Consider the following 26465-nt stretch of genomic DNA (forward strand, 5'->3'; position numbering starts at 1 on the left):
AAATTGTCGCGAATACGGAAAAAAGTCACGCCAAAAATTGAGCAGGGATGCCGATCCGTTATCTGCATCCCTGATCAGCGCTCGGCGGGACGCACGGACGGATGCGATACAAAAAGGGTCGCGAATACGGAAAAAAGTCACGCCAAAAATTGAGCAGGGATGCCGATCCGTTATCTGCATCCCTGATCAGCGCTCGGCGGGACGCACGGTCGGACGCGATACAAAAAGCGTCGCGAATACGGAAAAAAGTCACGCCAAAAATTGAGCAGGGATGCCGATCCGTTATCTGCATCCCTGATCAGCGCTCGGCGGGACGCACGGACGGACGCGATACAAAAAGCGTCGCGAATACGGAAAAAAGTCATGCCAAAAACTGACCACGGATGCAGATCCGTTATCTGCATCCCTGATCAGCGCTTGGCGGGACGCACGGACAGATGAAGTGTAAAAATGGACAGGATACAAGAAAAAAAAAAAAAAAAAAAAGTTATACTCACAGTACCAAGAGGATCACTGACCAGAAGAGTTGCAGAGGAACAAGAAGGCAGTGAGATAGACAGCTTTACACCAGCAGCAGGCAGGACGTTGGACAGATCAGCAGAAGGACCCAGCGATGGAGGCAGATGTGATCGGGCCAGTGAAGACCTCGGACGACCCGTGAAGGCAGGTAAGAGGACGTCGGGGGGGGCAGGGGGGGATGGGGAGTGGGGGGGGGCAGAGGGGGGGCAGATGGGGGGGGTTAGAGGGAGAGCAGAGGGGGCGGAGAAGCAAAGGCAGAAGGAAGGAACCTTGGAAGCAGAATAGAGATGACAGAGGAGGCAGGCAGATCGCGTGGGGAGCAGATCGGGATGCCGGGGGGCAGATCGGGGCGTAGGGGGGCAGATCGGGGCGTAGGGGGGCAGATCTGGGGGGGCACGGGCAGGGGCCTTCACGGGAGCGCGCAGGGCCCTTCACGGGAGCGCGCAGGGGCCATCGCCGGAGCGCAATACTTACCTTTGGAGCTGGCGCGGTGACAGCAGAGGCGGCGTCTGCGGCGGCAGCAGCGGTGGCGTGGTACCAAAAGTACCAGCCACTCCACGCTGCAGCCATGTTGGGGGAGGGTCCCCAGAGCAGCACAGGCCTGGGGAGGGCGGCCACCGGCAGATCAGACCGCCCCACTGCACACTGATTGGAGCGATTGCGCGTCATAGCACGATCGCTCCAATCAGTGCTGCAGGGGCTGGGGGCGGCATGTTTGAGGTCCACCTATGATATGCTGCAGCAGCTGCGGCATCTCATAGCTGGATCTCACAGGATCGCACTAATTCGGGCATTATTTTTGCCGAAATTAGTGCGATCGATGTGGTTGGCGGTTCAGATTTGAACAGCCAATCACATCGATCGTCGATAGGGGGTGGCGATGCCGCCCCCCCTGGGGTCAAGCAAAGGTCCCCTGCTGTAAGAAACAGCAGGGGACATCATTTGAAAGCCGTTGCTATGGCCACGGCAATCAAATGAAGTTTAGGCCGTAAAATTACGTCCCTGGTCGTTAAGTCACGTTAAAATAGGACGTAATTTTACGGCCCGCGGTCGTGAAGGGGTTAAAAGAAAAAAAAAAGACTGATACTTCTTGTTGCATCAATTCATGCGTAGTATTTCCATGGGGTTTGTTTGGTTTTTTCATTATTTGCTGCTTTTTTTATTTTGCAATCAGATGTTACCGTATTTTTCGCTTTATAAGACGCACTTTTGTTCCCCCAAATTTTGGGGGAAAGTAGGGGGTGCGTCTTATAATCCGAATATACGGATTATATACTGCAGGGTCCAGGGGAGGTGGGGGCAGCTCTGGAGCGGTGCTGGAGGCTGAGGGAGGCTGGTAGAGGCTGCAGCATTAGATCTCCTGCTCCCGCTCATATAATATGCACTGCCGCTGTCCATCACTGTGGTGCTGAAACCGCACCGCGGTGATGGGCTGGGGGATCAGCGCAAATTATATGAGCCTGTGGTCCCCTTTGATCGCACAGGATCCCCCCTGTGTTAGCTATGGCCCCCATGCTGCTGCCCATAGTAAAATAAACTCTTTACTTACCTCCTCCAGTGTGTCTCCCCGGTCTCCCTCCTGCTGCTGTGATCATGCACGCAGAGATTTCACTCTGCTGTGCCGATCACATGACCGGCACCGAGAACCAGGAAGTGCAGGAGCTCAGCAGCATGGAGGGAGACATGAGGGAGGACGGTGCTGGAGAAGGTAAGGAAAGAGTTTATTTTACTATAAGCAGCAACATGGGGACCATATCAAACACAGGGTGATGTGTGCCACCCACAGGGGGCCATGGGCAGCAATAGGGGGCCGTGTGCCACCCACAGGGGGCCATGGGCAGCAATAGGGGGCCGTCTGCCACCCACAGGGGGCCATGGGCAGCAATAGGGGGCCGTGAGCCACCCACAGGGGGCCATGGACAGCAATAGGGGGCCGTGTGCCATCCACAGGGGGCCATGTGCAGCAATAGGGGCCCGTGTGCCAGCCACAGGGGGCCGTGTGCCAGCCAAAGAGGACATGTGGCATCACTGGGGGACGTGTGTCAGCACAAGGGGGCTATATTCAATATAAGGGGGCCATATCCAGATTAAGTGGGCTATGAGGGACATATACCCTATATGATTTGTTAGACGGACACTGGCATTATAAGATGGACCCCATTTATTAAAAAAAAAATTCTTTTCCTTCACTAAATTTGGGGGCGCGTCTTATAATCAGGTGCGTCTTATAAAGCTAAAGAAGGGAATTTTGTTACTTACCGTAAATTCCTTTTCTTCTAGCTCCTATTGGGAGACCCAGACGATTGGGTGTATAGCTACTGCCTCCGGAGGCCACACAAAGCATTACACTAAAAAGTGTAAGGCCCCTCCCCTTCTGGCTATACACCCCCAGTGGGATCACTGGCTCACCAGTTTTAGTGCAAAAGCAAGAAGGAGGAAAGCCAATAACTGGTTTAAACAAATTCACTCCGAAGTAACATCGGAGAACTGAAAACCATTCAACATGAACAACATGTGTACCCGAAAACAACCAAAAATCCCGAAGGACAACAGGGCGGGTGCTGGGTCTCCCAATAGGAGCTAGAAGAAAAGGAATTTACGGTAAGTAACAAAATTCCCTTCTTCTTCGGCGCTCCATTGGGAGACCCAGACGATTGGGACGTCCAAAAGCTGTCCCTGGGTGGGTAAAGAAATACCTCATGTTAGAGCTGCAAGACAGCCTTCCCCTACGGGGAGGCAACTGCCGCCTGCAGGACTCTTCTACCTAGGCTGGCGTCCGCCGAAGCATAGGTATGCACCTGATAATGTTTGGTGAAAGTGTGCAGACTCGACCAGGTAGCTGCCTGGCACACCTGTTGAGCCGTAGCCTGGTGCCGTAATGCCCAGGACGCACCCACGGCTCTGGTAGAATGGGCCTTCAGCCCTGATGAAACCGGAAGCCCAGTAGAACGGTAGGCTTCAAGGATTGGTTCCTTGATCCATTGAGCCAGGGTGGATGTTGCAGCCTGCGATCCCTTGCGCTGACCAGTGACAAGAACAAAGAGTGCATCCGAGCGGCGCAGGAGCGCCGTGCGGGAATGTAGATTCTGGGTGCTCTACACCAGATCCAACAATGCAAAGCCATTACATATCGATGAAATGGATAAAAGGAAGGTAAGGAGATACCCTGATTGTGATAAAAAGGGGATACCACCTTAGGGAGAAACTCTGGGATCGGACGCAGAACTACCTTATCTTGGTGAACACCAGGAAGGGAGCTCTGGATGACCGCGCTGCTAGTTCTGACACTCTCCGAAGAGACGTGACCGCTACCAGAAAGGCCACTTTCTGTGAAAGTCGAGAAAGTGAAAACATCCCTCAGAGGCTCGAAGGGCGGCTCCTGGAGAGCAATTAATACCCTGTGCAGATCCCATGGGTCTGACGGCCTCTTGTACGGAGGGACAATGTGATAACCCCCCTGCAGGAACGTGCGTACCTGAGGAAGTCGTACTAGGCGCTTCTGAAAGAATACCGACAGCGCTGCGACTTGTCCTTTAAGGGAGCCGAGCGACAAACCTTTTCCCAATCCAGATGCAGGAAGGGGGGGAAAAGGAGACAATGCAAATGGCCAGGGAGACACTCCCTAAGCAGAGCACCAAGATAAGAATAACTTCCACGTCTTGTGGGAGATTTTGGCAGACGTCGGCTTCCTAGCCCGTCTCATGGTGGCAATGACGTCTTGAGATAATCCTGAAGACGCTAGGATCTCGGACTCGATGGCCACACAGTCCGGATCAGGGCCGTAGAATTCAGTGGAAAGAACGGCCCTTGGGACAGTAAGTCTGGCCGGTCTGAGAGTGCCCACGGTTGGCCGACCGTGAGATGCCACAGATCCGGGACCACGACCTCCTCGGTCAGTCTGGGATGACGAGGATGGCGCGGCGGCAAGCGGAGCTGAGCTTGCGTAGCACTCTGGGCAACAGTGCCAGAGTAGGAAACACATAGGGTAGCTGGAACTGCGACCAATCCTGAACTAGGGCGCCTGCCGCCAGAGCTCTTTGCTCGTGAGACCGCGCCATGAAAATCGGGACCTTGTTGTTGTGCCGAGACGCCATTAGGTCGACGTCCGGCATCCTCCAGCGGCTACAGATTTCCTGACACCATACTGGGTGCAGAGGCCATTCCCCTGCGTCCATGCCCAGGCGACTGAGGAAGTCTGCTTCCCAATTTTCTACGCCCGGGATGTGAACTGCGGATATGGTGGATGCTCTGTCCCCCACCCACATCAGAATCCGCCGGATTGCCTGGTAGGCTTGGCAATGCGTGTTCCGCCTTGGTGGGCGATGTCTGCCACCGCTGTGGAATTGTCCGACTGAATTCGGATCTGTTTTCCTTCCAGCCACTGCTGGAAGGCTTGCAGGGCAAGATGCACTGCCCAGATTTCCAGAACATTGATCTGAAGGATGGACTCCTCTGGAGAGAGTCCTTGACCGTCTGAGAAGGGAAACGTTCCTTTCTAGGGACGTCGACTCCCCAACCCATTGGCAAAGCATGTCCCATTGAAGTGGACGCAGTGAAACTGCGCGAAAGTGACTGCCTCTGCATGAGGCGTCTTAAGGGGTGTGACTGGCCTTGAAGGCGAGACTGCACCCCCGTCTGTAGTGAACGCTGCTTGTCCAGCGGAAGCTTCACTATCGCTGAGGGAGTGTGAAACTCCATGCCCAGATATGTCAGCGATTGGGTCGGTGCCCGATGTAACCTTGAAAAGTTGATGATCCACCCGAAACTCTGGAGAGTCTCCAGCGCCACGTTCAGGCTGTGTCGGCATGCCTCTTGAGAGGGTGCCTTGACAAGTGGATCGTCCAGTAAGGATCACAGAGTAACCCTGAGAGTGCAGGACTGCTCCCACTGCTGCCCTGAACTTGGTGAAAACCCGTAGGGCTGTCGCCAGACCGAAGGGCAGGGCTACGCACTGAAGATGCTCGTCTTCAATAACGAAACGTAGCAAACGCTGGTGCTCTGGAGCAATCGGCACGAGGAGATAAGCATCCTGATGTCTATTGATGCTAGGAAATCTCCTTGAGACATTGAGGCAATGACGGAGCGGAGGGTTACATCCGGAACCGCCTGGCCTTCACGTGCTTGGTGAGCAGTTTTAGGTCCAGAACGGAACGGAAAAAGCCACCCTTTTTTGGCACCCCAATAAGATTGGAGGAAAAAACCGTGTCTTGTTCCTGAAGAGGAACAGGGATTACCACTCCTTCTGCCTGCAGAAGAGCATCGGCTCGGTGGGGGGGGGGGGGGGGGGGGAGTTCTGAAGAATCGAGCCGGAGGACGAGAACAGAGCTCTATCCTGTACACGTGAGACACAATGTCTCTCACCCACCGGTCTGTGACCTGTGGCAGCTAAATGTACCCAGAAGCGGGAGATTCTGCCATCAACCGCGGATGCGGGGAGAGAGAGCTGAAATACATGAGGAGATCGCCTTGGCAGCGGTTCCTCCTGCTGCCTTCCTTGGGCGTGAATGAGCCCGGCCGGAATCTGAGCCCCTCTGAGCCTTTTGAGCCCTTTTAGACGAGTACAATTGGGACTTGCCCGAGCCTGGGAAGGACCAACCTCGACTGTCCCCCCAGGACAGCATTACTAGGGTAAGTCGCAATGCAGACATTGCGAGGTTAAGGACACCACCTGCGGCACAGATGTACATGTGCTCAAGACCAGCTGCGCAAGACCAGCTGAAATAGGTTAGGGTGCCCATACGGCTGCGAATGCCGGAGCAACCGACACGCTGATAGCTTCACAGACAGATTTCAACCAGAGGTCCATCTGTCTGTCAATGGCATCTTTAAGTGAATTCCCATCTCCACTGCAACTATGGATCTAGCCGCAAGCCTGGAGATTGGGGGATCCACCTTTGGACCCTGGGTCCAGGGCTGTACCACATCAGGGTAAAGGGATAACGTGCATCCTTAATACGTTTGGAGAAAACGTTTATCTGGTAAGCGTGGTGTTTCTGAACTGCGTCTCTGAAGTCAGCGTGGTCAGAAAAAGTACTCAATCTACGCATGAGATACTGAAAAAGGATTTCTCCTGCTGTGAAGCTGACTCCTCCACTGGGGGAGTTGAGGGAGAAATATGCAACATTCCATTGATGGACGCTATAAGATCATTCACTATGGCGTCCCCATCCGGTGTATCCGGATTGAGAGCGGTGTCAGGATCAAAGCCCTGATCAGCTACGTCTGCCTCATCATACAGAGAGTCGTCCTGCTGGGACCTTGACCAGTGATGAAGCCGAGTGTCGTACCCAGCGAGCTAGCTTAGGCTGTCTGGGACTGCCGTCCGTGTCAGAGCCTTCACCTGGAATGCCTGGGACCCCCCCGGAGCACTGATTACGTTCCAAATGAGGGTGGCCAGGGAGCATTAATCAAGATTGCCCATGGCCTGTCTGGACTGCAAAGTCTCCATCCCATGACAATCTCCGTCCCTGTCCCTGGACAGGGTTCACAGGTGGTTCCTTTGGCCACCTCTAGTAGAGACCCCGGCTGACCAAGTGCTACAGGGGAGCATTGCCCACAATGGGGGTCAGTGAAACCTGCCGGTGGAACAGTATCTGCAGGAAAAGCAGCATAGAAAGCCTGTGTTGCTTTTTTGCTGCTGTATTCTAGTCATCTATGCAATGTTCAACATACAAGCATAAACACTTCAGCACATGCAATACAAGCAGCATAGAAAGCCTGTGCCTTAGCACCCTTGCGTTTTTGCTGCTGTTGTCTCGCCATCTAGGAGGGCATATAGCCAAAGATAGCGACCTACAGTGCAGTGTATAGCATACAAGCATAACATACAAATGGACACTTCGGTATTTAGTGGGGTCAGCACTTCAGGTGCTGCTTACCGCCCGCCTATAACGCGGGTGTGTGGTTGCCAGAGCCCTGTGTTGGTTGCCCAGAGCATGTCTCCGTTCCCCAGCTCGGACTGCGTGCAGGAATGGCTGCCGGCGTCCTTCTCCAGCTCGTGTGACGAGGGGCGGGCCGTGGGCGTGCCCCAGACAAGAGCGGGAAACCGGCGTCCCACTGTGTCCAGTGAAGGGGGCTGGAGAATGCAAAGCAGACTCCAGCCCTCGGCGCTGACTGTCTGTACAGCGTCCCGCCTCTCCCCTGACTGGCAGGGCTGGAGGCGGGAACGAAACGAAAACTAGGCCGCAAAGCCGGGGACTCGAGTAATAAGCGCGGCCGTCCATGTGCACGGCCAGCGCAGAAGTCCCCGGCGCACCACAAGTCCCAGCCGCGCCACAGTGTAAAAAGAAGGGAATTTTGTTACTTACCGTAAATTCCTTTTCTTCTAGCTCTTATTGGGAGACCCAGACGATTGGGGTATAGTTACTGCCTCCGGAGGCCACACAAAGCACTACACTAAAAAGTGCAAGGCCCCTCCCCTTCTGGCTATACCCCCCCCGTGGTGTCACGGGTTCTCCAGTTTTAGTGCCAAAGCAAGAAGGAGGAAAGCCAATAACTGGTTTAAACAAATTAACTCCGAGTAACATCGGAGAACTGAAAAACCGTTCAACATGAACAACATGTGTACCCGCAAACAACAAAAAAATCCCGAAGGACAACAGGGCGGGTGCTGGGTCTCCCAATAAGAGCTAGAAGAAGAAGGGAATTTTGTTACTTACCGTAAATTCCTTTTCTTCTAGCTCTTATTGGGAGACCCAGACGATTGGGGTATAGCTACTGCCCTCCGGAGGCCACACAAAGCACTACACTAAAAAGTGCAAGGCCCCTCCCCTTCTGGCTATACCCCCCCGTGACATCACGGGTTCTCCAGTTTTAGTGCCAAAGCAAGAAGGGGGAAAGCCAATAACTGGTTTAAACAAATTAACTCCGAGTAACATCGGAGAACTGAAAAACCATTCAACATGAACAACATGTGTACCCGCAAACAACAAAAAAATCCCGAAGGACAACAGGGCGGGTGCTGGGTCTCCCAATAAGAGCTAGAAGAAAAGGAATTTACGGTAAGTAACAAAATTCCCTTCTTCTTCAGCGCTCTATTGGGAGACCCAGACGATTGGGACGTCCAAAAGCTGTCCCTGGGTGGGTAAAGAAATACCTCATGTTAGAGCTGCAAGACAGCCCTCCCCTATGGGGAAGCCACTGCCGCCTGCAGGGCTCTTCTACCTAGGCTGGCGTCCGCCGAAGCATAGGTATGCACCTGATAATGTTTGGTGAAAAAATGTGCAGGCTCGACCAGGTAGCTGCCTGGCACACCTGTTGAGCCGTAGCCTGGTGTCGTAATGCCCAGGACGCACCTACGGCTCTGGTAGAATGGGCCTTCAGCCCTGAAGGAACCGGAAGCCCCGCAGAACGGTAGTCTTCAAGAATTGGTTCTTTGATCCATCGAGCCATGGTGGCTTTAGAAACCTGCAACCCCTTGCGCGTACCAGCGACAAGGACAAAAAATGCATCAGAACGGCGCATGGGCGCCGTGCGGGAAATGTAGATTCTGAGTGCTCTCCCCAGAACTAACAACTGTAAATCCTTTTCATACCGGAGAACCGGATGAGAACAAAAGGAAGGTAAGGATATATCCTGATTAAGAAGAAACGCGGATACAACCTTAGGGAGAAACTCCTGAATAGGGCGCAGCACCACCTTGTCCTGGTGGAATACTAGGAAGGGAGCCTTGAATGACAGAGCCGCCAGCTCAGACACTCGCCGAAGCGACGTGATCGCAACCAGAAAGGCCACTTTCTGTGGCAGGCGCGAAAGGGAAACTTCCCTCAGAGGCTCGAAAGGCGGCTTCTGGAGAGCAACTAGTACCCTGTTCAGATCCCATGGATCTAACGGCCGCTTGTACGGGGGCACAATATGACAAACCCCCTGTAGTAACGTGCGCACCTTAGGAAGACGTGCTAGACGCTTCTGAAAAGAACACGGATAGTGCCGAGACTTGCCCTTAAAGGGAGCCGAGCGACCAACCTCTTTCCCAACCAGATTGCAGGAGGGAAGGCAAAGTAGGCAATGCCGATGGCCAGGGAGACACTCCCTGAGCAGAACACTAAGATAAGAATATCTTCCACGAGTTGTGGTAGATCTTGGCAGACCGCGGCTGGCTAGCCCGTCTCATGGTGGCAATGACGTCGTGCTCACGGTCGACCGACGGTGAGGTGCCACAGATCTCGGTACCACGACCTCCCCGGCCAGTTTGGGGCGACGAGGATGGTGTGGCAGCAATCGGTAGCTGGAACTGTGACCAATCCTGAGCCAAGGCGCCTGTCGCCAGAGCTCTTTGATCGTAAGACCGCGTCATGAAAATCGGGACCTTGTTGTTGCCGAGAAGCCATGACGTCGACGTCCGTCTTCATCCTGCGGCTACAGATTTCTTGAAAACAAACGGGTGCAGAGCCCATTCCCCTGCGTCCACGCCCTGGCGACTGAGGAAGTCTGCTTCCTAGTGTTGTACGCCCGGGATATGAACAGCTGATATGGTGTATGCTCTGTCTTCTACCCATAGCAGAATCCGCCGGACCTCTTGGGAGGCTTGTCGACTGCGTAGTCCGCCTTGGTGGTTGGTGTATGCCACCGCTGTGGATAGTCCGACTGAATTCGGATCTATTTGCATTCTAGCCACTGCAGGAAGGCTTGCAGTGCAAGATACACTGCCCAGAGCTCCAGCCCACTGAGTTGAAGAGTGGACTCCTCTGAAGACGGTCTTTGACCGTCTGGAAAAGTGACACGTTCCTGTGTAGGGACATCGACTTCCCTCCCATAAGCGAAGAATGTGCTATTGAGGCGGACGCAGATGAAACTGCGTGAAAAAAGCTCGCCTCTGGATGAGGCGCCTCCTTGAAGGAGAGACTGCCCCCTCGTCTGTAGTGAACGCTGTTTGTCCAGCGGAAGCTTCACTATCGCTGAGAGAGTGTGAAAACTCTCCAGGAGATGCCAGCGATTGGGTTCAACCTTGAAAAGTTGAAGACCCACCCGAAACTCTGGGAAGGGTCCAGCGCCATGTTCAGGTTGTGTTGGCATGCTTCTAAAGGAGAGTGCCTTGACCAGTAGATTGCCCAAGTAAAGGATCACAGAGTGACCGTGAGAGCGCGGGACTGCTCCCTCTGTTGCCACGAACTTGGTGAACACCCGTGGGGCTGTCGCCAGCCAAAGGGTATGGCTACGAAACGAAATATTCTCGTCTTTAATAACGAATCGTAGCCAACGCCGGTGCCTCGGAGCAATCGGCACGTGTAGATAAGCATCCTGATGTCTATTGATGTTAGTAAAACTCCTTGAGACAGAGAGGCAATGACGGAGCGGAGTGATGCCATCCGGAACCGCCTGGTTTTCACGTGCTTGTTAAGCAGTATAAATGCCAGAACGGGACGGAAGGAGCCGTCCTATTTTGGCACCACGACCAGGTCGGAGCAAAATGCGTATCTGGTTCCTGAAGAGGAACAGGGATTACCGCTCTTTCCGCCTGCAGAAGAGCCTCGGCTCGGTCGGTGCGGTAGTTTGAAAACAAACTGACTCTCACTCACAGGCCCTTGACCTGCGGTAGGTAAATGCCGCTAAAGCGGGGGAGTCTGCCCCCCCGCGGTTGCGGAGTGAGAGGGCTGAAAATTATGAGGAAAAACACTTTGGTAGCGGGTCCTCCGGCTGCCTTCCCCGGGCGTGATTGAGCCCGCTAGGAATCTATGCCCTTCTGGGCTTTTTGAGTCGTCTTGGATAGTTGAATGATTTCATTCAACCCTTACCAACAGACTATCACTAGATAAAGGCAACCTGGTTAAGCACTTCGTTGGAAGCAGCCTCTGTTCCAATCTCTCAACTACTAGCCTCTGCGTAAAAACACGGAGTTGGCGGGTGCCACTGACGTCCGGCTCGTAGAGTCTCGGACAGCAATAACAGCATGATTCGCCATGCCGACATTGCGAGTTAAAGACGCTGCTGGGACCGAGAGTACCTGTGACAGCGACCCCCTGCGCAATACTAGCTGAAATAGCTTGGAGTGCCTTCACGGCTGCGACTGCCGGAGCAACCGACCTGCCGATAGCTTCATAGACAGATTGCAACCAGAGGCCAATCTGCCTGTCAATGGCATTTTGAAGTGAAGTCCTATCCACCACTACAACTATAGATCTAGCTGCAAGCATGGAGATTGGGGGATCCACATTTGGATACTGGGTCTAGCGCTTGACCACGTCAGGGGGGAGCGACACGTGTCTCATTAATACGGTCGGAGAAACGCTTATCGTGATAAGCGTGTCGTTTCTGGACTGCTTCTCTGGAGTCAGAGTGCTAAACAAGTACTCAATATACGCTTGAGATACTGAAATAGAGATTTCTCTTGCTGTGAAGCTGACCCCTCCACTGGAGGAGTTGAGGGAGAAATACCCAACCTTTCGTTGATGGACGCAATAAGATTATTCACTATAGCGTCACCATCCGGTGTATCCGGATTGAGAGCGGTCTCAGGATCAGAGTCCTGAACAGCTACGTCTGCCTCAACGTACAGAGAGTACTCCAGCTGGGACCTTGACCAGTGATGGAGTCGAGGGCTAATCCCAGCGAGCCCGCTTAGGCCATCTGGGACTGTCGACCGTGTCGGATGCCTGCTCTCTGGGATGCCTGGAATCACTCTGGCGCCTTGAGATGCTCCAAATCAGGGCGGCCAGGGTCATTGCAACCATATTGCCCACAGTCTGCTTGGGGTGCAAAGTCTGTAAGATGTCAGTCATAGTCACAGACAATATATCAGCGGAAAAACTGCAACTTCGTCCCTGTCTCTGGACAGAGATCACAGGTGGTTCTTTTGGCCACATATAGCAGAGACCCCGGTTGAGCAATTGCACGCACTGGGGGTCCTGGAACCGTATGACATGCAGTACAAGCAGCATAGAAAGCCCGTGCATTGGCAACTTGTCTTTTTCTGCTGTTGTTGTCTAGCTATCTAAGAGCCTAGCCGAGGATAGCGACCGTACAGTGAATAGTCATACAAGCATGAAGTACAAATAAACACTTCAGTACATGTAGTACACGCAGCATTGAAAACTTGTGGCTTGGCACATTTGCTCTTCTGCTGCTGTTGTCTATTTATCTAGGAGCATGAGACAAGGATAGCGACATACAGTGAATGTATAGCATACAAGCCTGACAGTAAACACTGCAGCCCATGCAATCCAAGCAGCATTGAAAGCTTGCGCGTTAGCACCCTAGCCTTTCTGCTGCTGTTGTCTATTTATCCAGGAACATTAGCCAAGGATAGCGACATACAGTGAATGTATAGCATACAAGCATGACAGTAAACACTGCAGCCCATGCAAGTCAAGCAGCATTGAAAACTTGTGCCGTAGCACCATTGCTCTACTGCTGCTTTTGTCTGTTTATCTGGGCGCATTAGCCAAGAATAGCGACATACAGTGAATGTATAGCATAACAATAAACCGTGCAGCACATGCAAGCGAAGCAGCATTGAAAGCTTGTGCCTTAGCACAAATTGCTCTACTGCTGCTGTTGCCCAATCTGACAGTAAACACTGCAGCACATGCAAACGACGAAGCATTGAAAGCTTGTGCCTCAGCAGCATTGCTTATTTGCTGCTGTTGCCCAGAATAGCGACAGTACAGTACAGTGCATAGCATATCAGCACACAGTCCAAAAGCCCACTTCAGCATTAGTGGTGTCAGTACTGCTTACCGCCCGCACAAGAGCGGGTGTGAGGTCGCCCAAAAACCTGTGACTGGTTCCGTTCTCCCAGAGTGGAAACCATAATGGCTGCCGGCTTCTCTTCCCCGTCCTGTGCAGAGGGGCGGGCCGTGGGCGAGCCCCAGCCAAGAGCGGGAACCCGGCGTCTCACTGTGTTCAGTGAGAGGGGGCTGGAGAATGCAAAGCAGACTCCAGCTCCCTGCGCTGAGCTTCTGTACAGCGTCCCGCCCCTCCTCTGACTGGCAGGGCTGGGGCGGGAACGAAACGAAAGCTAGGCCGCAAAGCCGGGGACTCGAGTAATAAGCGCGGCCGTCCTATGTGCACGGCCGACGCCGAAGTCCCCCGGCGCACCACAAGTCCCAGCCGTGCCACAATGTAAAAAACAATCAGCAGCGGCCGGCGCGGCCGTTTTCAATACATAAATTCACTCAGCAAAGCTGCAGTGAATAATAGCACCAGCGCTCCGCGCTGTTGTCCCCGGCGCACTAACACTCCCAGCAATGCTGGTGTGTGTGTGCGCGCTTGCCCGGGGACACAGAGTACCTTGATGTAGCAGGGCCCTGTCCCTGACGATACTCAGCTCCATATCCAGCAGGTTCTTTTGGGTCTGTGGATGGAGCTCGGTCTCTGTGCCTGGAGACCGGTAAGATCCCACTTCACCCAGAGCCCCTCATGGGGATGGGGAAGGAAAACAGCATGTGGGCTCCGGCCTCTGTACTAGCAATAAGTACCTCAACCTTACAACACCATCCACGGGTGAGAAGGGAGCATGCTGGGGGCCCTATATGGGCCCTCTTTTCTTCCATCCGACATAGTCAGCAGCTACTGCTGACTAAACAGTGGAGCTATGCATGGATGTCTGACCTCCTTCGCACACAAAGCTAAAACTGGAGAACCCGTGATGTCACGGGGGGGTATAGCCAGAAGGGGAGGGGCCTTGCACTTTTTAGTGTAGTGCTTTGTGTGGCCTCCGGAGGGCAGTAGCTATACCCCAATCGTCTGGGTCTCCCAATAGAGCGCTGAAGAAAAGGAATTTACGGTAAGTAACAAAATTCCCTTCTTCTTCAGCGCTCTATTGGGAGACCCAGACGATTGGGACGTCCAAAAGCTGTCCCTGGGTGGGTAAATAAATACCTCATGTTAGAGCTGCAAAACAGCCCTCCCCTACGGGGAAATCACTGCCGCCTGCAGGACTCTTCTACCTAAGCTGGCATCCGCCGAAGCATAGGTATGCACCTGAGAATGTTTGGTGAAAGTGTGCAGACTCAACCAGGTAGCTGCCTGGCACACCTGTTGAGCCGAAGCCTGGTGTCGTAGTGCCCAGGACGCACCCACGGCTCTGGTTGAATGGGCTTTCAGCCCTGAAAGAACCGGAAGCCCTGCAGAACGGTAGGCTTCCAGAATTGGTTCTTTGATCCATCGAGCCAGGGTGGCTTTAGAAGCCTGCAACCTCTTGCGCGTACCAGCGACAAGGGCATCGGAACGGCGTATGGGCGCCGTGCGGGAAATGTAGATTCTGAGTGCTCTCACCAGATCTAGCAAACGTAAATCATTCTCATACCGGTGAACCGGATGAGTGCAAAAAGACGGTAAGGAGATATCCTGATTAAGATGAAACGAGGATACGACCTTAGGGAGAAACTCCGGAATGGGGCGCAGCACTACCTTGTCCTGGTGAAACACCAGGAAGGGAGCCTTGGATGACAGAGCTGCCAGCTCAGACACTCGCCGAAGCGATGTGATCGCAACGAGAAACGCCACCTTCTGTGACAGGCGAGAAAAGGAAACTTCCTTCAGAGGCTCGAAAGGCGGCTTCTGGAGAGCAACTAGAACCCTGTTCAGATCCCATGGATCTAACGGTCGCTTGTACGGGGGTACGATATGACAAACCCCCTGCGGGAACGTGCGCACCTTAGAAAGACGTGCTAGACGCTTCTGAAAAAAACACGGATAGTGCTGAGACTTGCCCTTTGAGGGAGTCGAGCGACAAGCCCTTTTCTAACTCCTATTGTAGGAAGGAAAGAAAAGTAGGCAATGCAAATGGCCAGGGAGACACTCCCTGAGTAGAGCACCAGATTAAGAAAATCTTCCACGTTCTGTGGTAGATCTTAGCAGACGTGGGCTTCCTAGCCTGACTCATGGTGGCAACGACCCCTTGGGATAATCCTGACGACGCTAGGATCCAGGACACAAAGGCCACACAGTCAGGTTCAGGGCCGCAGAATTCCGATGGAGAAAACGGCCCTTGGGACAGTAAGTCTGGTCGGTCTGGTAGTGACCACGGTCGGCCGACCGTGAGATGCCACAGATCCGGGTACCACGATCTCCTCGGCCAGTCTGGTGCGACGAGTATGACGCGGCTGCAATCGGATCTGATTTTTGCGCAGTACTCTGGGCAAGAGTGCCAGAGGTGGAAACACATATGTGAGCCGGAACTGCGACCAATCTTGCACTAAGGCGTCTGCCGCCAGAGCTCTGTGATCGCGCGATCGTGCCATAAATGCCGGGACCTTGTTGGTGTGCCGAGACGCCATTAGGTCGACGTCCGGCACCCCCCAGCGGCAACAGATTTCCTGAAACACGTCCGGGTGAAGGGACCATTCCCCCGCGTCCATACCCTGGCGACTGAGGAAGTCTGCTTCCCAGTTTTCTACGCCCGGGATGTGACCTGCGGATATGGTGGATGCTGTGTCCTCCACCCACATGAGGATTCGCCGGACTTCCTGGAAGGCTTGCTGACTGCGCGTCCCTTCTTGGTGGTTGATGTATGCCACCGCTGTGGAGATGTCCGACTGGATTCGGATCTGCTCTCTTTCTAGCCACTTCTGGAAAGCTAATAGGGTAAGATACCCTGCCCCGATTTCCAGAACATCGATCTGAAGGGTGGACTCCTGCTGAGTCCACGTCCCCTGAGCCATGTGGCGGAGACAAACTGCTCCCCACCCTGACAGACTCGTATCTGTCGTGACCACTGCCCAGGATGGGGGCTATGACAATGAGGTGGGAATAAGCCACTATTGCAGAGAGTCCTCGGCCGTCAGGGAAAGGGAGACTTCCCTGTCCAGGGAGGTTGACTGCCCGTCCCATTGGCGGAGAATGTCCCATTGCCGTTGGCGCAGATGAAACTGCGCAAAGAGAACTGCCTCGATGGCTGCCACCATCTTCCTTAGGAAGTGCATGAGGCGCCTTAAGGGGTGCGACTGGTCTTGAAGGAGAGACTGCACCTCTGTCTGCAGTGAACGCTGCTGGTTCAGCGGAAGCTTCACTATGGCTGATAGAGTATGAAACTCCATGCCGAGATACGTTAGTGATTGAGTCGGAGACAGATTTGACCTTGCCAAATTGATGATCCACCCGAAAGTCTGGAGAGTCTCCAGCGTAACATTCAGGCTGCGTTGGCATGCCTCGAGGGATGGTGCTTTGACGAGTAGATCGTCCAAGTACGGGATCACCGGGTGTCCCTGAGAGTGCAAGACTGCTACCACTGCTGCCATGACCTTGGTGAACACCCGTGGGGCTGTCGCCAGACTGAATGGCAGAGCTACGAACTGAAGATGTTCGTCTCCTATCACAAAACGTAGAAAACGTTGGTGCTCCGTAGCAATTGGCACGTGGAGATAGGCATCTTTGATGTCTGCTGAGGCAAGGAAGTCTCCTCGAGACATTGAGGCAATGACGGATCGGAGGGATCCCATCCGGAACCGCCTGGCGTTCGCATGCTCGTTGAGCAGTTTCAGGACCAGAACAGGACGGAAGGAACCGTCCTTTTTTGGAGCCAAAAAGAGATTGGAGTACAAACCCTCGCCCTCGTTCCTGAGGGGGGACAGGGATCACCACTCCTTCTGCTCTTAGAGCGTCCACCGCCTGCAGCAGGGCATCTGCTCGGTGGGGGGTGGGGCCGTTCTGAAGAATGGAGTCGGAGGACGAGAACAGAACACTGTCCTGTGCACGTGAGCACAATGTCCGTCACCCACCGGTCTGTGACCTGTGGCAGCTAAATGTCGCCAAAGGCGGGGGAGTCTGCCATCAACCGCGGATGCGGAGAGAGAGAGAGAGAGCTGAGAGTCCTGAGGAGACCGCCTTGGTAGCGGTTCCTCCGACTGCCTTCCTTGGGCGTGATTGAGCCCGGCCGGAATCTGAGCCTGTCTGAGGTTTTGTAGCCCTTTTGCACGAGGACAATTGGGACCTGCCGGAGCTTGAGAAGGACCGAAACCTCGACTGTACTTTTAGGACAGTATTAACAGGGTAAGTCGCAGTGCAGACATTGCGGGATTACGGACGCCTCTGCGGTACAGATGTCCCTGTGCTCAAGGCCAGCTGCGCAAGAACAGCTGAAAAGGTTAGGTTGCCTATACGGCTGTGGATGCCGGAACAACCGACACGCCGATAGCTTCCTAGACAGATTTCAACCAGAGTCCATCTGTCTGTGAATGGCATCTTTAAGTGAAGCCCCATCTCCAGTGCAACTATGGCTCTAGATGCAAGCCTGGAGATTGGAGAATCCACCTTTGGACCCTGGGTCCAGCGCTGACCACGTCAGGGGAAAAGGGATAACGTGTATCCTAAAAACGTTTGGAGAAGACGCTTATCTGGTAAGCGTGGTGTTCCTGGACTGCTTCTCTGAAGTCAGCGTGGCCAGAAAAATACTCAATATCTGTGTGAGATACTGAAAAGGGACTTCTCCTGTTCGTCTCCTATCTCCACTGGGGGAGCTGAGGGAGAAAAATCCAACCTTCCATTGATGGACGGTATAGGATCATTCCGTATGGCGTTACCACCCGGTGTATCCGGATTGAGAGCGATGTCAGTATCAAAGCCCTGAAGAGCTGCCTTTTGGTCAAGTAGATTGCCCATGGCCTGTCTGGACTGCAAGTCTCTATATTATGACTACTCCGTCCCTGTCCATGGACAGGGTTGACAGGTGGTTTCTTTGGCCACAACTAGTAGAGACCCCGGCAGACGAAGTGCTAGAGACCCCGGCAGACGACGTGCTACAGGGGAGCATGCACACAATGGGACGGTGTCATGAACAGCATCCCATGTAGTAAAAACAGCACTGAAAATCTGTGTTGCTTTTTTGCCGCTGCCGACTAGCTATCTAGAAGTATATAGCCAAGATTGGTGACCGTACAGTGCAATGTATAGCATACAGGCATAAAGTACAAATGACCACTGCAGCACAAGCAATACAAGCAGCATAGAAGCCTGTGCCCTGGCACCCCTGCTCTTCTGCTGCTGTATACTAGTCATCTAGGGGAATATAGCCCAGAAGAGTGACCGTACAGTGCAATGTATAGCATACAAGCACAAGTACAAATGAACACTGCAGCACATGCAATCCAAGCAGCATAGAAGCCTGTGCCCTGGCACCCCAGCTCTTCTGCTGCTGTAGACTAGTCATCTAGGGGAATATGGCCCAGAAGAGTGACCATACAGTGCAATGTATAGCATACAAGCACAAGTACAAATGCACACTGCAGCCCATGCAATACAAGCAGCATAGAAAAAAACCTGTGCCCCAGCACCCTTGGTTTTCTGCTGCTGTAGTCTAGCCATTCCAGGAGAATATAGCTAAGACTAGCGACTGTACAGTGCAATGTATAGCATATAAGCATAAACACAAATGAACACCTCAGTCGTGCAATACAAGCAGCCTAGAAAGCCTGTGCCTTAGCACACCTGCTTTCCTGCTGCTGATGTGTCGCTCCCCAAGCGGGCATATAGCGACCTATGCAGTTAAAAACAACACATGTACACACTGCAGTTATATTGTGGTCAGCACTATGTGTGCCGCTTACCGCCCGCCTATAAGCGGGTGTATGATCGCCACCGTCCTGCCTTGGTACCGAAAGTCCGAGCTCGGACTGCAGTAATGGCTGCCGGCTTCTTCCCCAGCTCATGTGAGGAGGGGCGGGCCGTGGGCGTGCCCCAAGTCAGAGCGGGAATCCGGCGTCCGACAGTGTGCAGTGAGAGGGCTGGAGCATGTAAATAAGGCTCCAGCCCTCGGCGCTGCTGATTGCTCAGCGTCTGTCCCCTTCCCTGAGTGACAGGGAGGGGGCGGGAACGAAGCGGCACTAGGCCGCAGAAGCCGGGGACTGGATTTATAAGCGCCGCCGCCGTAAAAGCGCGGTCGGCGCCCAGTCCCCAGCGAACTACAAGTCCCAGCCGCGCCGCCGCTCCCGGAGCGTCCGGCGCGGTAGTTCCCAAAACACAAAGTCACTCAGCAAAGCTGCAGTGACTGTAACCCATTACTGTCCCCGGCGCACTAGCACACCCAGCAAGTCTGGAGTGTGCTGTGCCTGTGTGTACGGGGACACAGAGTACCTGTAATGGTGCAGGGCCATGTCCCTGAACGGTACTCCAGCTCCGTATCCAGCAGGTTCAAATGGGTCTGTGGATGGAGCCCGGCGTCAGAGCTTTGAGGCCGGCAGGATCCCACTTCCTCAGAGCCCCTCAGGGGGATGTGGAAGGAAAGCAGCATGTGGGCTCCAGCCTCCGTACCAGCAATAGGTACCTCAACCTTACAACACCATCAACGGGTGAGAAGGGAGCATGCTGGGGGCCCCATATGGGCCCTCTTTTCTTCCATCCGACATAGTCAGCAGCTGCTGCTGACTAAACAGTGGAGCTATGCGTGCATGTCTGACCTCCTTCGCACAAAGCAGAAAACTGGTGAGCCAGTGATCCCACTGGGGGTGTATAGCCAGAAGGGGAGGGGCCTTACACTTTTTAGTGTAATGCTTTGTGTGGCCTCCGGAGGCAGTAGCTATACACCCAATCGTCTGGGTCTCCCAATGGAGCGACAAAGAAAATACGGTACTTTAGAAATGATGCTACAATATAAATCAGACGTAGATTTACTAAGTTCCGTGCGCACAAAAAAAAAAAAAAAAAACACAGTCTCTGTTTCTCATGCATTTTAGATGAGTCTTTTCAAAAATGAGGTCTATGATGGGGCGAGGCCTACATTAAAATCCGGGACAGTAAATATGTCCAGACAGAACATTAGGGGCTGACAACAGCGACCAATAGCTGTGGTGCTCACCTGGCTTGGCTGTGCTTGGCCATACGGTTTGGGTATATAAACCCCTAAAAAGGTCTAGATTGATGATGTGAAGCCTAAAGTGAAATCCATTGGTCCACGACATGTCGCCCAACAGAGGTGCAAAGTAAGCCAAGGAAAGGTGTAAAATGAGACTGAAGAGGCTCCAGAGGCTGAGACGTCGGCCGCATTTCAGACTGTTTAGTTTATATCTGCACAGTATTAAAGTTACACGGCTTTTGTAAATCAGCCGCAATGTATTTTGTTGGGTTTTTTTCTTGAGGCTTTTTAATTTTTGTTACCGTGGGCTCCTCTCTGCTGTGAAACCCTACCCATGCCATTTTTTTTTTGTTTTTTTTGCAATAGCGAAGCCAAGAGCTGCATTTAATGTCATCCATGCCAGATATAATAATATTTATTCATTTATGTAGCGCTATTATTTCACAGCGCTTTACATACATTGGCAGCACTGTCCCCATTGGGGCTCACAATCTAGAGTTCCTATCAGTATGTTTTTGGAGTGTGGGAAGAAACTGGAAGAAACCCACGCAAACACGGGGAGAACATACAAACTCCTTGCAGATGGTGTCCTTGGTGGGATTTGAACCCAGGACCCCAGCGCTCCAAGACTGCAGTGCTAACCACTGAGCCGCCACAAGACTGCAGTGCTAACCACTGAGCCGCCACAAGACTGCAGTGCTAACCCCTGAGCCGCCACAAGATTGCAGTGCTAACCACTGAGCCGCCACAAGACTGCAGTGCTAACCCCTGAGCCGCCACAAGACTGCAGTGCTAACCACTGAGCCGCCACAAGACTGCAGTGCTAACCCCTGAGCCGCCACAAGACTGCAGTGCTAACCACTGAGCCGCCACAAGACTGCAGTGCTAACCACTGAGCCGCCACAAGGCTGCAGTGCTAACCACTGAGCCGCCACAAGACTGCAGTGCTAACCACTGAGCCGCCACAAGACTGCAGTGCTAACCACTGAGCCGCCACAAGACTGCAGTGCTAACCACTGAGCCGCCACAAGACTGCAGTGCTAACCACTGAGCCGCCACAAGACTGCAGTGCTAACCACTGAGCCGCCACAAGACTGCAGTGCTAACCACTGAGCCACCACAAGACTGCAGTGCTAACCACTGAGGCACCACAAGACTGCAGTGCTAACCACTGAGCCGCCACAAGACTGCAGTGCTATCCACTGAGCCACTGTGCCACCCCAGGTGATCACCTGTGCAGTGCAGATAGTGACTGTAAGCAGCACCCCTTACTCTTGTATACAGGTGGTTCCTGTGTATTACATAGAGATCCACTTATTTCACTGGGCCCCATGTAATCCAAGAGGACGCTCTAGTGATAAAGCAGTGGTTTTCTGTATAATTTAGCTGCCGGTCCTAAGGGGCCATAGAAGAGACTCTGTACCAGGTGTCGTCGGTGCACTCACCTCTGTCAGCTCCAAGGTCCTTGCTTGTACTAATAATTTACTGGCATCCAGGTGAAGTCCGTGGTGCATTAGTAAATTCGCCAGATTCACCAATGGCACATGTTGGTGCTGAGCCGGAGCCACGTTCAAGGCTCGGCGCAGGCAAGCGATGGCCTGGGTGCAGTTTCCTAAGGCCCGCCAATACAGAGCTGCTTCATTCAACACGGACCACACCGGGCCTGCTGGCTAAAAGAGAAGCAACATATTAACTGACGCTCCTTATCTCACGCGACAAATATACAGAAGAGAAGATGGTTATTATAGCAATATACATGGGGAGTGCGGTGTCCCGCTGCGGTATGTGCGGCTGTGGAATATGCTGCGGATTTCCTGCAGCCGCACGTAACTGCATGTCCATTATTCCTGCGGAAACGCCGCCTCTCCACTATGGAGATAGAGGCCGGGACTTCCGCAGGTAAGCCGCACGAATGTCCGCAGGTTTACCGCAGCTATTTCACTGGAATCCCGAGGCAATGGATAGCTGCGGATTCCGGGGATCAGCTGCGGGAAACCTGCGGACGTACCTGCGGATACATCCACGGCTACATAGCCTTAGAGAATGCTGTTCCTATTAAGAAGGTAAACCGCTGACACCCGCTGTGGATCGTGCGGGCTCGGTTCCAGAATCTGCACCTCAGACGGATTATTCCAATGTATCTCTATTCAATACAAGTACCTTTAATATCAAAAATGGAGAAAAAAAAATCACATACCTGAGCAAGAGACTGATATAAGGAAAGCTTTAACTCATCTTCTGAGATGCTGAGGTTGTTAATGAGAGACTGCAGGGCCTGAGGGAAAAACACCCAGGGGAATGAGACGCTGGACTGCCAATAGGAGAGCGGTTGTGTATACTGCAATGTAGTGCGTACACAGCAGTGACGTGCGTACACAGCAGTGACGTGCCTACACAGCAGTGACGTGCCTACACAGCAGTGACGTGCCTACACAGCAGTGACGTGCCTACACAGCAGTGACGTGCCTACACAGCAGTGACGTGCCTACACAGCAGTGACGTGCCTACACAGCAGTGACGTGCGTACACAGCAGTGACGTGCGTACACAGCAGTGACGTGCGTACACAGCAGTGACGTGCGTACACAGCAGTGACGTGCGTACACAGCAGTGACGTGCGTACACAGCAGTGACGTGCGTACACAGCAGTGACGTGCGTACACAGCAATGAGGTGCGTACACAGCAATGAGGTGCGTACACAGCAATGAGGTGCGTACACAGCAATGTGGTGCGTACACAGCAATGTGGTGCGTACACAGCAATGTGGAGCGTACACAGCAATGTGGTGCGTATACAGCAATGTGGTGCGTATACAGCAATGTGGTGCGTATACAGCAATGAGGTGCGTATACAGCAATGAGGTGCGTATACAGCAATGTGGTGCGTATACATATATATACCTGCTGTGCATGTCTGTCTGGCTTCAGCTGCTGCAGGTCCAGCTTCCCCTCCACCTCCATTAGCAGCCTCTGAAGAGACTCATTCTTGCGCATTTCTGGAACAGATGTGCAGTCCGGCGCGGGCAGGTCACTTATTGCATCCAATTGCTTCAAGACAGCGGGGCTGACACTAAGATGGGGGATAAGAAATAAAATATGTAAGGATGGCACATATCTATGACACTTGAAATCCCAAAAAAACACTTCATTATTTCTTATCATCACCCCCAGCATCAGCCATCAGCATTGTGGGGGCAGCGTAAGCAGTAAAGTCCTACCGGTTGCCATCTCTCTACTGTATCACTTGCTCTGGTCTCTCTACTGTATCACTGACTTGTCGGCTCACACAGCAGACTGTTCGTTCCGTTCTTAATGCAAGTCTATGAGAGCCCTGTTCTGGCTCTCATAGACTTACTTTGAGAAAGTGACCTCTGCAGGGCACAGTTGTGGTCACATAATGAAGTAGAGGACCGGAGCTGCGCTTAACACGGCAGAAGACGGCGATCAGTTACTGAACACACTGCACACACATTGCTGATGGCTAAAAGAGAGGGAAATGCAGTTCATGTATTGGACATAAGAGGAGGAGAGGAGTCTGGAAAGAGCCGCGCAGCCTGTGCCATGTGGGTTCCTTAACTCCAATGGACATTACAGAAACAGCATAGTACTGTGCACCGTGCTGCATTCTAGTATAGATGATGTAAGAAATACGTGTCCACAGGACCACCATCAGGGCATTACAACCATGGCTGGTGTATGGAGCCCGCTGAAGAGGGTCCCGGCCGGGCCCGGGATAATTACTTAGCTTTTTTTAAGCCCCGGCTCGAACCCTGCTCTTCACCAGGCACCAGTCACAGGCGTAGCAGAGAGGCCCGGCCGTGTCGCTTTGGCCACTACACACGGCTAATTTGCATGCAAAGAAGGGAATTTTGTTTACTTACCGTAAATTCCTTTTCTTCTAGCTCTAATTGGGAGACCCAGACAATTGGGTGTATAGCCACTGCCTCCGGAGGCCACACAAAGCACTACACCCAAAAGTGCAAGGCCCCTCCCCTTCTGCCTATACACCCCCCGTGGGATCACGGGCTCCTCAGTTTTAGTGCAAAAGCAAGAAGGAGGAAAGCCAATAAACTGGTTTAAGCAAATTCAATCCGAAGGAATATCGGAGAACTGAAACCATTCAACATGAACAACATGTGTATACAAAAAAACAGGGGCGGGTGCTGGGTCTCCCAATTAGAGCTAGAAGAAAAGGAATTTACGGTAAGTAAACAAAATTCCCTTCTTCTTTGTCGCTCCATTGGGAGACCCAGACAATTGGGACGTCCAAAAGCAATCCCTGGGTGGGTAAAATAATACCTCGTAATAGAGCCGTAAAACGGCCCCTTTCTACAGGTGGGCAACCGCCGCCTGAAGGACTCGTCTGCCTATGCTGGCATCCGCCGAAGCATAGGTATGCACCTGACAGTGTTTCGTGAAAGTGTGGAGGCTGGACCAGGTATCCGCCTGACACACAAGCTGAGCCGTAGCCTGGTGCCTGAAAGCCCAGGACGCACCCACAGCTCTGGTAGAATGGACCTTCAGCCCTGAGGGAACCGTAAGCCCAGCAGAACGATAAGCTAGAGAATTGGTTCCTTGAACCACCGAGCCAGTCTTGATTTGGAAGCCTGTAACCCTTTACGCTGGCTAGCGACAAGGACAAGAGTGCTTCCGAGCGGCGCAGGGGCGCCGTACGATCGATGAAGAGTCTGAGTGCTCTCACCAGATCTAATCAAGTGCAAATCCTTTTCACATTGGTGAACTGGATGAAGACAAACAGAGGGTACGGATACCCTGATTGAGATGAAAGGGGGGATTCCACCTTAGGGAGAAATTCCGGAACCGGACGCAGAACCCCTTGACCTGGTGAGACACCGGGAAGGGGACTTTTCACGACAATGCAGCCCCGACAGACACTCTCCGAAGTGAAGTGACTACTCCTAGGAAAACCACTTTCTGCGAAAGGCGTGAGAGAGAAAAATCCCTCATAGGCTCGAATGGTGGTTTCTGCAGAACCATCAGCACCCTGTTCAAATCACAGGGTTCTAACAGTCGTCTGTAAGGAAGGACTAAGCGGCAAACCCCCTGCAGGAACGTGCGTACCTGAGGTAGTCTTGCTAGGCGCTTCTGAAAAAAAATACAGAGAGCGCTGAGATTTGTCCGTTAAGGGAACCGAGCGACAACCTTTTTCCAACCGAATTGCAGGAAGGAAAGAAAGTGGGCAAGGCAATTGGCCAGGGAGAAACTCCCTGAGCAGAGGACCAAGATAAGAATATCTTCCACGTTCTGTGGTAGATCTTGGCAGATGTGTGTTTTCTGGCCTGTCTCATAGTGGTAATGACCCCTTGAGATAACCCTGCAGATGCTAGGATCCAGGACTCAATGGCCACTCCATCAGGTTGAGGGTCGCAGAATTCTGAAGGAAAAAACGACCCTTGAGACAGCAAGTCTGGTCGGTCTGATAGTTCCCCCGGTTGGCCTACCGTGAGATGCCACAGATCCGGGTATCACGACCTCGTTGGCCACTTTGGAGCGACAAGGATGGCGCGGCGGCAGTCGGACCTGATCTTGCGTAACACTCTGGGCAACAGTGCCAGAGGTGGGAACGCATAAGGGAGTTGAAACTGCGACCAATCCTGAACGAAGGCGTCTGCCGCCAAAGCTCTGTGAACGTGAGACCGCGCCATGAATGCCGGGACCTTGTTGTTGTGCTGAGACGCCATTAGGTCGACGTCCGGCCTCCCCCAGCGGCAACAGATCTCCTGAAACACGTCCGGGTGAAGGGACCATTCCCCTGCATCCATGCCCTGGCGACTGAGAAAGTCTGCTTCCCAGTTTTCTACGCTCGGGATGTGAACTGCGGATATGGTGGGTGCTGTGGCTTCCACCCACAGCAGAAACCGCCGGACTTCCTGGAAGGCTTGCCGACTGCGTGTCCCACCTTGGTGGTTGATGTAAGCCACCGCTGTGGAGTTGTCCGACTGAATTCGGATCTGCTTGCCTTCCAGCCACTGTTGGAACGCTTTTAGGGCAAGATACACTGCCCTGATCTCCAGAACATTGATCTGAAGTGAGGACTCTTACTGAGTCCACGTACCCTGAGCCCTGTGGTGGAGAAAGATCGCTCCCCACCCTGACAGACTCGCGTCCGTCGTGACCACCGCCCAGGATGGGGTTAGGCAAGATTTCCCTTTCGATAATGAGGTGGGAAGAAGCCACCGCCTGAAGGGAAGCTTTGGTTG

At 53.1% G+C, this 26465-nt stretch overlaps 1 protein-coding gene across 1 annotated transcript in view; it reads right to left on the reverse strand.

Annotated features, from left to right (window-relative positions):
- TTC17 (tetratricopeptide repeat domain 17) overlaps window positions 1–26465 on the reverse strand; it is a 136820-nt gene that overhangs the window by 59785 nt on the left and 50570 nt on the right. The window contains exons 13-15 of the mRNA XM_075326381.1: window positions 23146–23314; window positions 22443–22520; window positions 21691–21915 (exon numbers count right to left, since the gene is read on the reverse strand). Of these exons, the coding sequence (XP_075182496.1) occupies window positions 21691–21915; window positions 22443–22520; window positions 23146–23314 (472 nt within the window). The remainder of the gene's footprint in view (window positions 1–21690; window positions 21916–22442; window positions 22521–23145; window positions 23315–26465) is intronic.

Source organism: Anomaloglossus baeobatrachus, chromosome 10 (assembly GCF_048569485.1).
Source record: "Anomaloglossus baeobatrachus isolate aAnoBae1 chromosome 10, aAnoBae1.hap1, whole genome shotgun sequence".
Taxonomy (NCBI): Eukaryota; Metazoa; Chordata; class Amphibia; order Anura; family Aromobatidae; genus Anomaloglossus; species Anomaloglossus baeobatrachus.